The following is a 14,227-nucleotide window of genomic DNA, read 5'->3' on the forward strand; positions in this document are numbered from 1 at the left end:
AGGCTCCCAGGCGCTGCTCTGGGCTCGGGCCAGGGAGAGTCGGCGGGGAGGATCGCCAGGTTCCAGGATGCCCAGCAGCAAAAAGCAATTCATTGCATCTTGCATCAGCCTCTCCGTGGTACCGTAAACGAGAACTTTGTGTTCCAAGGGTCTGGGGGTGTCTTCGTGGACTCCGTTGGAAAGCAGTTAAAAGAGACAACCACGGGCACTCCCACCCCCTGCCCCCAGGTGGGAAAAGGGCAGAAAGCAGTGAAACTCCGTGAGTCAGCGCGCCCGGGGCAAGCCCGGCCATCCGGGAAAGGCGCCGCCCCTCGGCGGGGACGCGGTGCCACTGGCTGGCCGGGAGGCGCGGCCGGGGCGCGGCGGGGCGGAGTCGCGGAGGGCGGGCCTCGGCGCTTCCCCGGCGCAGCCCGCTTGGACTGCGCGGCGCTCAGGCGTGGGTCATGGCTGGCGGGGCCGGGCAGTCGGGGGCCGAGCTGCTGGCCTTTGCGCAGTTCCTGGACTCGAGCCCGCAGCCTCTCGTCTACGGGTACGGCCGGCGCAGCCTGCATGAGCTCCGGGCGCGCGAGTTCGGCCGCCTGGCAGGTGAGACCGGCGGGGGCAGCTGCGCCGGGCCTGCCGGGAGGCCGTGGGGGACACGCGGTTTCTAGAACCGACGTGTAAGGAACTTTTGCTCCCGGCGGGAGCGGCGTTACCTCATTAGGGACCCATTTTGACTCGAAAGACCTGGAGGGATGTGTCCACGACCTCTCTTCGTGGACGCGGCTCCCTGAGGTACCACCTGCAACCCCAAGACTTCTTGCTCCTTAGACTTTCCAGGGATGTGGGACCAAAGTGGTCCTTTGCCACCCGTCTCCGCCCTCTGCGAATAGGGCTGAGGATTCTTTTTGCCTTCGCTTGCCACGAGACTCCCGGCTCTAAAGTTCCAACTGGAACCGGGGTTGCAAAATGCAGGAATGCCCGGCGGCCGTGACTGTTCGGGTGATTGCCCGGGGATGGGAGCGGTGCACGGGCGGCCAGCTCGCGGGGTTGAGACCGCGACTCTGCGGGCGCGCGGGTTGGGGGCCGAGGGGCTGCGGCCGCCGTGCAGGAGCTTCCCGAGGCTGCGCTCCAGACTCCGCTGGGGTGACTCCCAGCAGTTTGTATTTTCGAAGTCTCATTTCCCTCACTAGTGTAGGCAGAACAATGCCTCGGAAGTCCAGCTCGCTGGGGGAGCTGAAGAATTAGCAAACCGTGCAATTTGAACTTTAAGTACAGGACGAGCCAGTACATTGGATGTGAGGACCGGGATCTTATCGTGCCTTCGAGTTCCGCAAGGCGGAGCAGGCAGGTTAAATTGGAAGACAAGCTTGATCTGGCCAGTGGTCCTCCCAGCCCACTGCTGCAGGGCGGGAGGGCGTTCCGCACCCGGTCGGGACTCATCCTTTTCCAGCAACCTTCTGTGAGGGGCTTCACCAAGCCTTAGAAGGGCGAGCTGTTTGAACTGGGAGGGGTGCCGGGTAAGTGGGCAGGTCGTGGCGCTGGACACTGGGATTTGAGGTGTATTTATTCTGTCGTGGTGAACAGTTGGTGCCGCTTGCCTGCTTGTGGCAGAACAGCAACCATGATTTATGTTTCAGTTATCAGGTAGCTGACTTCAGCTCTTTGGGTCATTTTCTCATGTTCCGGAACGTGATTGTTTTTTCCCCCTTTGGGAGCTTTAAGGGCTGTGCCCTCCTCCTCGAGTGGCCCCGTCTGTACTTAAGTAGGGAAGCTCAAGGGAGGAGACAGGGGCCCTCTGGCGGCCTCTCTTCACTCCTTTCCCCGATCTTCCTAGTTGCCCATTCACCTGCTGGAGACAGTGCTCGCTCTCTCTCTCTCTCTCTCTCTTTCCTTTTCTCTCAGACCACAGGTGCCGAGGACTTGAGAAAGTCTCCCCATTCTTTTGAAGCAAATCCCAGAAGCTGTTATTGTACAGTAGGTAATTATTTCAGCATCACTCCTCCTTAATCCCCTAATCCCCTCCAGCTCTCATCCCTCACACCCATCATTGGCTGACCTCTCCCCTCAACACTACCCTGGGAAAGTAGAAAGTAGATCCCTCCTTGTTTCATTCTTGTCTCTCAGAGAACAGCACCCTTTTCCTCAAATGTAAAGTTTAGATGTGATAGCCAGGATCCCAGGCTGGCCTTCAGTTCCCTTTTAACATCTACTGTAATTGTGATAGTGTTCTGTGATTATCTATCTACCTACCTACCTATCTACTATCTATCTATCTATCTATCTATCTAGTACAGTTTCCCAGCATTTCCTCTACATTATGGTTGAAGTAGACTTTGTGGACTATAAACTCACCCTTCCCGCTGCTGGGAGTCTAGGAACATATCCCCCTCTTTTTTCACACAGAAACAAATGTACCAGAAAGAGGGCAGGGAAAAACAAGCAAACCAAACCACAATAACGTAAGATTCACCTCCTCTTTCTATCCCTGACCCCTACCCACCCCCCCAAAGTTTTCTTGCAGGTTTGAGAATTTGTCTGGTTAAGTGGTTGCTCTGGATAATTAAATGCTTAACCTTTAAGTGCTGAAATAGTTTGCATAACCCATTGGATGGGAATGTCCTTGTTTTGGTGAAGGGAGCATATTGATTACACAGTTGTGGTTCAAGTGGTTCTTAAAGCCTCTGGGTACTGACTGATGGTCACTCACCCTGCATGGAACCAAGAACTGAAGGTGCATGAGCCAGAAGAGACCCTGGAATTCCCTTTCTTGAAGACCTAATGCCGATTGGTTTGGGGGTCGTTTGCCTACTTCTTCTAATAATGACACTAATGCTCCCCATGAGCGTCTCCCTGATGCTGGGTGGACAAAAGCCTTTCTTTTGATGTGGTACCTTTCTATTTCTGAATCTTTAGTAAATGAGAACATTATTTTAAAACTAATTTTTTTGGCTAGGTAATACATTTAACATAGCACCAAACTCAAAAGGTGTCAGAAGGGCTTCCCTGGTGGTGCAGTGGTTGAGAGTCTGCCTGCCGATGCAGGGGACGTGGGTTCATGCCCCGGTCCGGGAAGATCCCACATGCCGCGGAGCGGCTGGGCCCGTGAGCCATGGCCGCTGAGCCTGCGCGTCCGGAGCCTGTGCTCCGCAACGGGAGAGGCCACAACAGTGAGAGGCCCGCGTACCGAGAAAAAAAAAAAAAATGAGCATGCATATCAAGAGGCTGGGAGAAATCAGTGGCCTGGTGTTATGTCTAAACACATCATATGGGCACTGGTCAGGTTCACACAAACTAGATCTAGCTGAAATGAGTGGAATACCTCTGAAAAATAATCACAGCTTTATTTTGTGTTTTCTTTCAGGAACTGTCTATCTTGACCATTCAGGAGCCACGTTGTTCCCCCAGAGCCAGCTTACAAGCTTCACTAAAGATCTCATGGAAAATGTTTATGGTAAAGAAAAACACAGCATAACTGATTTTGCATTGAACATTAGCCAACTACATTCAGCTAATATATCTATGCTTAATAAAATGTCACATTAGCAGGCGGGGGCAGTGCTGAACACACAAAGCTGAGTAAGCCCCGTGAGAGAGGGAGTCAGGCAAGCAAGCACCCAGGGTCAGTCCCTGTAGCACATGTGCTGCTGGGTGGGAGGGACTGCCTCAGGGACACACAGGTTACTTCCAGAAGAAGGGGTCAGTGGCAGGAAGGGCACGGGGTGCTGTGTTTGGTGGTGGGATGACCCTGTGGGACCAGCACAGTGCAGAGGGTGGGACAGCAGGAGGAACATTCATTCATTCATTCATTTGTTCACTCTGTAAATGTTTATTAAGCCACTCTGGTGTTGGGGGCATGGTGCTGTAATGGGAACAAAGTAAATACAGGCCCTGCCTTCATGGACTATGGTCTAGTAAAGAGAAGACCTCAATCAAGTGATCACCAAATAAATGTTAAAAAGAAAAAAAAAAAAGAAAAGTAAAGTAGTGTAAAATGTAAATAAAGTAAATTATCAATTGAGCAAAGGGCTGTGACCAAAAGGCCCCGGGCGCTATGGGGGTCTGTATCTGCAGAGTGACGGTGAGTTGGCAGCGTGAGTGTCACAGAAAGCTTCTACAGGAGTGGGGCGGATGCTAGAGGAGGAGCAGGAATTCACTCGGAAAAGAGGAGAGGGCAGATTAGGCAGAAGGAACAGCATGAGCCAAGACCCTGCAGTGGTTTCAGGAACCAGCCCAGAACCAGGGAGGGGAGGAGAGCGGTGGAGATGTGAATGGAGAACTGGGGAGGGGCCGCATACAGTTCACTTCTTCCGCCTGGTATGGGTTTTAGTATCTATAAAATGCTTCAAAGGATATGGCCCAGAATATTATCTATAGCCCTTGAGGAGGAACTAAAGGTCCCTGACTTTGTTTAATGGCTTAACCATTATTATTTTGTCTTGCTTGACTTTTCCTTTCTTTCTGCATTTTCTCACTTCCCTGATTAAATTTACTGTTTGGAACTTGGGGAAGGCCGGGTCCTATGATATTTTTTTTGCTTAAATTTTGAGAAACTGAGGGAGACGATTTTGGAGGAACACAAAAGGAGAGACTATAGGGCTTCCCTGGTGGCACAGTGGTTGAGAGTCCGCCTGCCGATGCAGGGGACACGGGTTCGTGCCCCGGTCCGGGAAGATCCCACATGCCGCGGAGCGGCTGGGCCCGTGAGCCATAGCCGCTGAGCCTGCGCGTCCGGAGCCTGTGCTCCGCAACGGGAGAGGCCACAACAGTGAGAGGCCCGCATACCACAAAAAAAAAAAAAAAAAGAGAGAGACTATAAGTAGTGACCCAACCGCTTTGTCTTTGTAACCTGCCAGGTAATCCTCACAGCCAGAACATCAGCAGCAAGCTCACCCATGACACGGTGGAGCAGGTGCGCTACAGGTGAGCAGCAGAGACGCCAACTTGTGTGACACCTGTGGGTGGATGGACTTCCTACCACGTGCCCACATCCCACAAAGCTTCTGAGTTGGTTTCAGGAAGATCACATTCAGCTAAATGGCCACACATGCACGCTGATAACCATCAGGGTCAGAGGACAGGAAGGTGAGCCTGGGCAGGTACAGAGCGGGGCCGACCAGAAGCACAGGTAGACACCTCTGAGGTGCCCAAGCTGTTGTGTGTGGCTCTGGGCTGGTGCCAGAGTTCCTGGGGGCCAGAGCGACCCAGGTTCCTAAGTCTTCTTTTCAGGGAGAAAAAAATACGCTTTCTCTGTTTTTTTTTCTTTTTGTATTTCAGATTTAGACATCTTGTTTTTGCAGTTTTCCCCCCTTTGCTAATATTTGCACATAGCAAATTAATTAGTTTTTGGCAAATAATTTAGGTGGTACCTAAAGATATTTGAATCTATACAATTTCAAATTATTTCCAGTTTGAAAATGATACTCTTTTGCTATAGGGTTGCCTGTATTAAAAGCAATGTCAAACAAGTTGATGATTGAAAACTTGTTATGATAGAGCCAGACAGTAGACCAAGAAGGGGTGTTTTCAACTGAGTTTAAGGTAGTTGTGGATTTTTGTCTTCTCCATTTGGGGGTGGGGATTTGGGAGGCTGGGTGATTTTGCCGGTTTGCACCCATTTGCCATCTCTTCCCACAACTTCCTCTGCCCCGGTCCTAACTTCACAATGTGACAATGCCTATCTGACTTTTTCCTAGCTCTTAAGGTAGAGAGATGTCGTATTTAGTTGCAATACAACTAGCTCCAAACATCTAACACTGGAGGGAAACCAAGGAGTTCCCTGATGCTGTGCTTCTTCCAGGATCCTGGCACACTTCCACACCTCCCCAGAGGACTACACTGTGATTTTCACGGCCGGGAGCACAGCTGCTCTTAAACTGGTGGCAGAGGCTTTCCCTTGGGTGCCCCCAGGCCCAGAAAGCAGTGGGAGTCGCTTCTGTTACCTCACTGACAGCCACACGTCTGTGGTGGGCATGAGGGAGGTCACCGCGGCCATGAACATCACTTGCATCCCAGTCAGGCCAGAGGACATGTGGCTGGCGGAAGAACAGGATGCTACCGCTGCCAGCGACCCCAACGGCCAGCCTCCGCATCTCTTCTGCTACCCAGCTCAGAGTAACTTTTCCGGGGCCAGGTACCCCCTGTCCTGGATAGAAGAGGTCAAGTCCGGGCGGATGCGCCCCGTGGGCGGGCCTGGGAAGTGGTTCGTGCTGCTGGATGCGGCTGCCTACGTGGGCACCTCGCCTCTGGACCTGTCGGTTCACCAGGCCGACTTTGTCCCCCTCTCCTTCTATAAGATCTTTGGCTTCCCCACCGGCCTGGGCGCCCTGCTGGTGAATAGCCGCTCAGCTCCTCTGCTGAGGAAAACCTACTTTGGAGGAGGCACGGCCGCTGCATACCTTGCAGGAGAAGACTTCTATATCCCCAGAGAGTCGGTGGCTGAAAGGTAACCCGGCGATGGGAGTGGCCGCTAGAGCTCAGCAAGGCTCGGGTCTGGCCTATGCCACCTGTAGGATGGTGCAAGGGAGGTGCTGGGTGGCAGGGCCCAGATCCGGGAGTCAGAGGTCAGCTGGAGCTGCCACAGGGGGCTGTGACCTCTGCCCTGTGTGTGGGCTTCTCCACAGCTGTGGGAGGATGAGGGCCTGCAGGGAAGGGCTGCGAGCAGAAGAGATGAAGGCCTTCCAGGGAGTAAGGAGGATGGGCCCCAGGCCTTTTGCCACAGCACTGACATGAGGAGGCAGCAATTGAAGCAGTGATTTAAAAGGATGGTGCCATTTGGAACAAGTGTGCATACATGTTGACAGCATAGCTGTATTTCAGCAACTAGTATTAGCTCAGCTTGGTGTCTAGTCAGCAAGAGGAACCAGTTAAATCAGAGGCCACCAGACTTGGGGGCACAGCTAACAGCAGCCTCTGTGAGCCTCCCAGGGGTTACCAAGGAAGTTTGAGGGCTGGCAGCTCCTTGCCTGGGTTTGTTGGTCTATGTGTCATTCTCAGGGTGCAGGGGCAGGCAGTGTGGCTCATGCCCAGGAATCCCCCAGATACCAGTGGCTGGGGCCCACAAGGTTGAAGGTATGAGAGGGTGAAAATAGCAGCTGACCCAGGGTTCTGCTGGGTCCAACAGTGGGAGATACCATGAGATGGGGGCCAGGAGCTGGTCACTCTGCTGGTGCCTGAGAAGGCCCCGGGGCCTGTATGGGAAGGTGGCTCAGATCCCCCGCAGACCCAGGTGCAGACTCAAGGGTTCTGCAGGTAGGGGCATGGCCTCGGCAGTAGAGTCCTTGTCCAGAGTGTAGGTTCTGGAGCTGGACCGTTGGGGAGTGAATCCTGGCTCCACTGCACACTGTTTGTGGGAATAGGAGCCTGTGACTTGACCTCTGCACCTCATGTTTTTTCTATAAAGTGCATCTCTAAAAGGATACAATTCTTTAGAGCTAATATAGGTGAAGTACCAAGGTTGAGATGGCATCAATAGGGTGTGAGGCTATCTGATGTCTCTTTCATTTAGGACTTCTCCATAGTTGCGTGATTCTAAAACAGGAAAGCTAATGTAAAACCTTTTGAATCCAAGTGTGATAACGTAGCATATAATATAACCAAGTGAGAAAAGAATGACAGGCACAACATCATGTAAATTAAAGGCAGAACAAAATGACAACCCAAACTTTATTTAGTCAGTAGGGGCACCTGAAGACCTAGAGGAGTGGGGCAGCTCATTACAGGCACGGCCTGAGTGGGCTGGGCTGGGCCGGACCTCTTGCCTTCAATTTGGGTGAATCGCCTTATAGCAGGTGCTGCACCAAGATTCCCAGAAAGCTGAATGTGTTTATTTACCATTAGAAGCCTCATATTTTTCTTGTGAACCTAGGACTAGAGTTTGAGATTTGATACCGAACTCAAATGTTTCTTGAACATACATCTGAACCCTGTTCTTAATCTTTTCTGTTTTATAACCCAGTGAGAAACAACCCCTGATGGAAACAAAAAAACCTCCCTTTTCTCCTAAGAGTCTGTTAATTATTGATCAATCAATAATTATTTATTATTGATCAGTTAATAACAGAAGCCATTATTGCCTAATCATGTTTAATTAATTAATTACTTACTTAATTAATTTTTTTGCTGTACGCGGGCCTCTCACTGTTGCGGCCTCTTCCGTTGCGGAGCACAGGCTCCGGACGCGCAGGCTCAGCGGCCATGGCTCATGGGCCCAGCCGCTCCGCGGCATGTGGGATCTTCCCGGACCGGGGCATGAACCCGTGTCCCCTGCATCGGCAGGCGGACTCTCAACCACTGCGCCACCAGGGAAGCCCCATGTTTAATTTATTAAGGAGTCATTAGTTACTAACTTATTAATGGTCAATTAATTATCAACTGATTCATTATTACTTCTAGATATCTATTAATTACCATTAGTTTTATAAGGATATTAACATTCCGGTAATGATATTTTGAGCAACTCTTATCCCTACAGTGTTAAAATACAAAACACGGTATTTCCATTGAAAGCTTCAACTTGCGTAAGACTGCTGTTTGTCACCACCCTTTGTGGGATGCTTGCTGGAAACTCCTCGCTGTGCCCCAGGCTTCCCCCTCGCTAGTGAAGCAGCCAGAGGCGTTTTATCAAAACCTAGGCCCCATCCCGTCACTCCTCTCTGCTCAGAGCCCTCCGGCCCCTCGTCTCATCCAGGGTGAAGCCCTTTGACGTGCTCTCCTACCACCCTCCGCCTTGCTCTCTGGCTCCTGGCCTCACTGACCTCCTTGCTGTTCTGGCTCTACCTGCTCAGGGCCTTTGCTGCACCCTCTCCCTGGAACTCTGTTTCCCTCCAAAACTGTTTCAAAAATGAAAAGTTTCCTTCACTCCCTTAATTCCACTGGGTCTCTGCTCGAATGATCTCCCTCATAGAGGACTTCCCCTGACCATCTCAGCTAAAGCAGCCCCCAGCCCTCCTGCTTAGGCAACTTCATTGCACTTGTCACCCCCTGGCTTGATGCTTATTTGGCTTTCCTGCATGTTTGCTGTTCGTTACTCCTTGTTTCTGTGCCCTGTGAAGGCAGGGATCCTACCTGTCACGTTAACTGCTGTATCCTTAGCACCTAGAACAGTGCCGGCATGCAGTACACGAACAATAAAGATTTGATGAGGATTTTGTCTAAATGAATAATTATAAAATGCAAACATAATTATAATGATAGTCAGGAAGTTTATCGAGAGGCTTATAATAGCTGTGGTCCTATAGACTTCGGAATCATAGACTCTTGTTAAGAACCTCACGGCTGCACAATTGATCTGACTGGATTGATGCCCTGTCAGTGGTGCTCTCTTGGGGTCAAGGGCAGCATTTCCAGAGCCCACAGCACTTGAGGTTTTGTCAAGTCTGAAGTCTTCCAAGGTGGTGACTGACTTTCAGGGCCCTTTATCACTACTGCCAGCCCATCCCAAGTAAGCTGCAGACCAGGTCAGGGCCAGAGGCAGCCCGCGTGTCTCGGTGTGCATGGCCCTCTGTCTTGAGGAGGAGAGGGGAGAGCAGCGTTGTATGAGGCAGCAGAGGCAAGGTCTCCATAGATTACGGCTAAGGCTAGAGTCAAAGCCTGGTTGTCACATACACGAAACGCACACGGAGGAGTTAGCCACAGCTTGACCTCATCCCCCTCACCACCATTACAGGTTTGAAGATGGCACCATCTCCTTCCTTGACGTGATAGCGCTAAAACATGGATTCGATGTCTTAGAGCGCCTCACAGGTCAGTGGACCTCTTTATCTGTGTGGAATTTGCTTCCTGTTGCCGGTGTCCTTGAGGGAGCCCTGGCCTGGGTGGGATTCAGATAAGGAGAGAGTCTGTGCAGGTGACCGGCGCATGGCAGCTCTGCACTGATGCAGATGAAGCTGATTCTAAAGAACTTGCAGAAATGACTTCTGAGGCAAGAGCAAGAAACTGGACCTTTTCTTGGTCGGTTAAAAGAACATTTTAACAAGTGAGAGACATTCCAAATCCAGAGATTAATAACCTCACAGACGCAGAGGAGCCCTCCTTTGTCCCTGCACTGGGAATGCTTACAGATCCTGAGACCTTATTTAGCTCTTACCTTGCTGGGTCTTCCCACAGGGGAGCTTTGTGACGAGCCCCTTTTGCCCACGAAGGAGCTTATGCTCAGAGAGGTTGAATGACTTCCCCAGAACCAGGGAGCTGGGACCTGGGAGGGCTAGGGTTTAAACCCAGGCAATGCTAACGCCTAACCCTGAGTCCCCAAACACTATCTCTTCTGCCAGGCTTTGCAATGATACATGTTTTCTTTCCTGACAAGTGCTTGGGGTGTGTGAGCAGGTGGGGGACATTCTCCACAGGCTAACACACAGATGGATGCCACTTCCCATCTTATGGGGCTTGGCACAAGGCACAAGGCTGGAAGAACCTCTGTCTGGTGAGCCATGACTCCTCACTCCTGCTGCACTCTGGATGCTCATTTCAGAGACTAAGCTTCTAGAACGGGGTGACACTGCTTGTACCGTCCACATGGGTATGGGGTTATGGTGAACCAGGGATGCGGCTTAGCAGTTAGGCAGCCCTTCCTCTCTCTCTCTCTCTCTCTCGTCATAATAAGGGGACCCTTAGGTCCTTAGCCTAAGCCTAAAACTACAGGCAGACAGAATTCATAGGAGGGCTGTCGTGACAGTAATGCAGGGAGGTGAGTGGGCATCATCCAGACAAAGAGGAGATGATCAAGATAGACATTGAGAAATGAGCACTTTCTCAAGGACAGATACTAGCAATGTATCCAAACCACAAGTGAGAGGGTCCGACAGAGCCAGGGGCACCTCTGAAGGCAGATTGACAATATCAGCCCCACAGTAAGGCAAACCCTGATTTTTCCTACTTAATTAGGCTCTTTTGTAGAAAAAAATGTGGTGAAATCTATATAACATAAAATGTACCAGTTTGGCCATTTTAAAATATTCAATTCAGTGGCATTAAGTATATTCACATCGTTGAGCAGCCATCGCCACTATCCTTCTCCAGGACTTTCATCATCCCAAACTGAAAAAACAGTAACTCCCCATTTCCCCTCCCCCAGCCCCTAGTAACTTCCATTCCCCTTTCTGTTTCTATGAATTTGCCTATTCTAGGCACCTTACATAAGAGGAATAATAAAATATTTGTCCTTTTGTGTCTGGCTTATTTCACTTTGCATAATGTTTTCAGGGTTCATCCATGTTATAGCAAGTATCCTTAACTGCTTTGTATAATGTTAAAATGATTTAGGGAACTTTCCTGGCGCTCCAGTGGTTGGGATGCAGAGCTTCCACTGCAGGGGGTGCAGGTTTGATCCCTGGTCGGGGAACTAGGATCCTGCATGCTGTGCGGTGTGGCCAAGAAACTAAAAAAAAAAAAAAAGATTTAAACATTAACGAAAACAAACAGCAACAGCAAAAAAGAGATACATTTAAAGACAAAATTGTACATTTTTGCAATCTGTTACCAAAGGGTCTAAATTATCTGAATGCTTAAGTAACATTTTTTTTTTTAAAGGAAGATGACTTCCCATTTATTGGCTGCTATAGTCTTTCAATGATATAAGCAGTTATATGCATGGGGTAAAATAATGTTGGGCCATTGTAAATTGAGGTGAAGTAACCATTTCATCTCTTCTCCATGGTCTAGACATTGCTTCCATGTCTAAATGTCCTGTGTAAGCAGGATTTCAAGGCACTTAGAGTGAATTTCTGCATGGACTTATTAAAGCATTGATTTAAGAATTTCATTGTTTTTAAAACAGCACTAAGGCTCATACCTCTGCATCAGTCATCTTACGTGGGGCAAATGATTTCATGTGTGACGAGGTGGAGCGCTCTTTACATGATGCTCTTTGTGTAGTGAAGAGTTTTGGAGTCGAAATCTGTGGCTCTGGGTGAGGATGCTGTAGAAGCATCCCTTTCCATACACCTTAAAAACTACGCACCAGCACGGGCTCCCGGGAACAGCTTGCTATTGCCGCGTTTGGAAGATCTCTTCTTGTTATTCCTAGTACTCTTGCAGTTAATGCTGCCCATGACTCCACAGATCTGGTTGCAAAATTAAGAGCTTTTCATAATGAGGCTCAAGTTAACCCAGAATGCAAAAATCTAAAATGGATTGGCCTTGACTTGGTCCATGGTAAACCCCGAGACAACAAAGAAGCAGGGGTGTTTGAACCAACCATAGTTAAAGTTAAGAGTTTGAAAGTTGCAACTGAAGCTGCAATCACCATTCTTCAAATTGATGATCTTATTAAATTATACCCAGAAAGCAAAGACGATAAACATGGAGGTTATGAAGATGCTGTTCACTCTGGAGCCCTTGATGACTGATCTGATTTCTTTGACTTATGACAATGTTAGATGCAGTTTTCTTGCACCTCGAGTATTACACATTAAAGTGCAAAAAGCTGGAAAAAAAAAAAATGAAGATGACAACAACAATTCCTATGGAAAAATTCCACAGAAGCAGCAGTGGTAAACTGTCGTTCAGTACCAATGACCTAATCATTTATCATGTGGGCAGTACCATGAACTATTTACAAGTATTTAAAATCATTAATATGAGGTCCAAGTTTGCCAGTTATAATGATCTCATTTTCTTAAAAATGAGATAGTGAATTTTACATAAAGTTCATGATCCCCTTTTGTTTTCATAACTGTTTTGAGGTGGAATGGAGAACATCAGGCAGCACACCTTTACCCTGGCTCAGTACACCTACGCTGCCCTGTCCACCCTTCGGTACCCCAATGGAGCCCCTGTCGTGCAGATATACAGCGACTCTGAGTTCAGCAGCCCAGAGGTTCAGGGTCCGGTCATCAGCTTCAACATGCTCGATGACAATGGGAACATCATTGGTTACTCCCAGGTGGGTTTTTGTTTCATCTTGCTGACCTGTTCACAACAGAATCACTCTTGTCGGGAGTTCTGAAGCCTTTCTGAGCCCTGAAATTTGCAGTCAAGGCCTCTGGGCCCTTGCAATAGCCATGATGAATCCTGTGCACTGTTGGAGAGGCCACTGGTCCTTCCTTAGAGGCTCTTTACTCTTGTTCTAACAAGCACGGCTATTTAGTTCTTCAGCCCTCCTTTTTTAGCCACAGGTGATCAATTTCAAATGGGAAGAGAGAGATCGAGTCTCTGATGGCACTGGGAGGGTACAGCTGAAGCTTGCCAGCAAGGGAAGACACCCTAAATTAGTGTAGACAGAACAGCCTGTCTGATGTCATTTCAAGTACAAACAGCTTGGTAGCCCCACTGATACATCAGACCATATCATAGTGTTACACAAAATTCTGGGCCTCTTACCACCATTTGTTTGCATGTTGCTTGGAACTCATAACTCTTTCTTTTTTAATGAAGTAGGAATGATGTTCTTAGTAGCACAAAAGCCCTTATGTCTGCCATAGTTCATCCATATTATGAGTTCAAAGGATTTGGTAGATTGGTTATAAAATAGTTTCTGTAGATATACCCTTTGTATGTATTTTCCCATGAAAACAATTCAGGTTTGGGAACTGCTTGGATCCTTACCACAGTTGAATAAGCTGGTCACTGCCCAGTACATTAAGAAATCTAGAGTCACACTGAGGCCTCAGACATGGCACTAGGTGGTCAGCAGATGGGCTGTCACACACTGGGCATGGGGAGCCCAAGGCCCTTCTCAGAGCCCGGGTTTCTAGAACTGCTGTGAGGAGCAGATTTGATCATCACATAAGTTTGGAAGATAGTGCTTGTCTTCCCTTGAAAGCCACTATCTCCGTACACCTTTGTCAAACCCGGAATTTCTCAAACAAAATCCATTTCTCAAGGAATCCTGTTCCCACTTCTGAATAGCCATAAACTTTCTGAGGAACCAACTTGAGAAATATTCTCTAGGGGAAATGTTGATTCTCACTGGTGTCCAGGGACCAACACTCTACAACCATAAGCTGTCTCTTGGGTGAGTTGACTGTGAAGACCCCAGCCCACACTGCCCCTCACTTACACAGCCCAGTGCCACTCAGAAGCAGACAATTTTAAATGCTTCTGAGGGGTGGTGGGAAATGCATCACGGCCAAAGGTTTGCCTTCTCAAATATGTTATTCTAGGTTATTGGTACAATAAGTTTTGCTCTCGAACCTAAAATACGTGAATTTTTTCAGGGGTGTGGAGGAGGGCAGACAAGCGACCATGAAGTGTGCTGTGGCAGGCATGTTACCAAACTCAGGTTGGGTTGCTCACCACTCAAAAGCCA

At 49.1% G+C, this 14,227-nt stretch overlaps 1 protein-coding gene across 1 annotated transcript in view; it reads left to right on the top strand.

The window, feature by feature from the left end:
- Positions 1-443: 443 nt before the first annotated feature.
- Positions 444-14,227, top strand: part of MOCOS (molybdenum cofactor sulfurase) — a gene marked incomplete at its 5' end in the record, with an annotated part of 61,777 nt that continues 47,993 nt past the window's right edge. The window contains 6 exons of the mRNA XM_079717380.1: positions 444-585; positions 3,344-3,433; positions 4,836-4,902; positions 5,780-6,424; positions 9,647-9,723; positions 12,663-12,862. Of these exons, the coding sequence (XP_079573506.1) occupies positions 444-585; positions 3,344-3,433; positions 4,836-4,902; positions 5,780-6,424; positions 9,647-9,723; positions 12,663-12,862 (1,221 nt within the window). The remainder of the gene's footprint in view (positions 586-3,343; positions 3,434-4,835; positions 4,903-5,779; positions 6,425-9,646; positions 9,724-12,662; positions 12,863-14,227) is intronic.

This window comes from Hyperoodon ampullatus (assembly GCF_949752795.1).
Source record: "Hyperoodon ampullatus genome assembly, chromosome: 13".
NCBI classification, from domain to species: Eukaryota; Metazoa; Chordata; class Mammalia; order Artiodactyla; family Ziphiidae; genus Hyperoodon; species Hyperoodon ampullatus.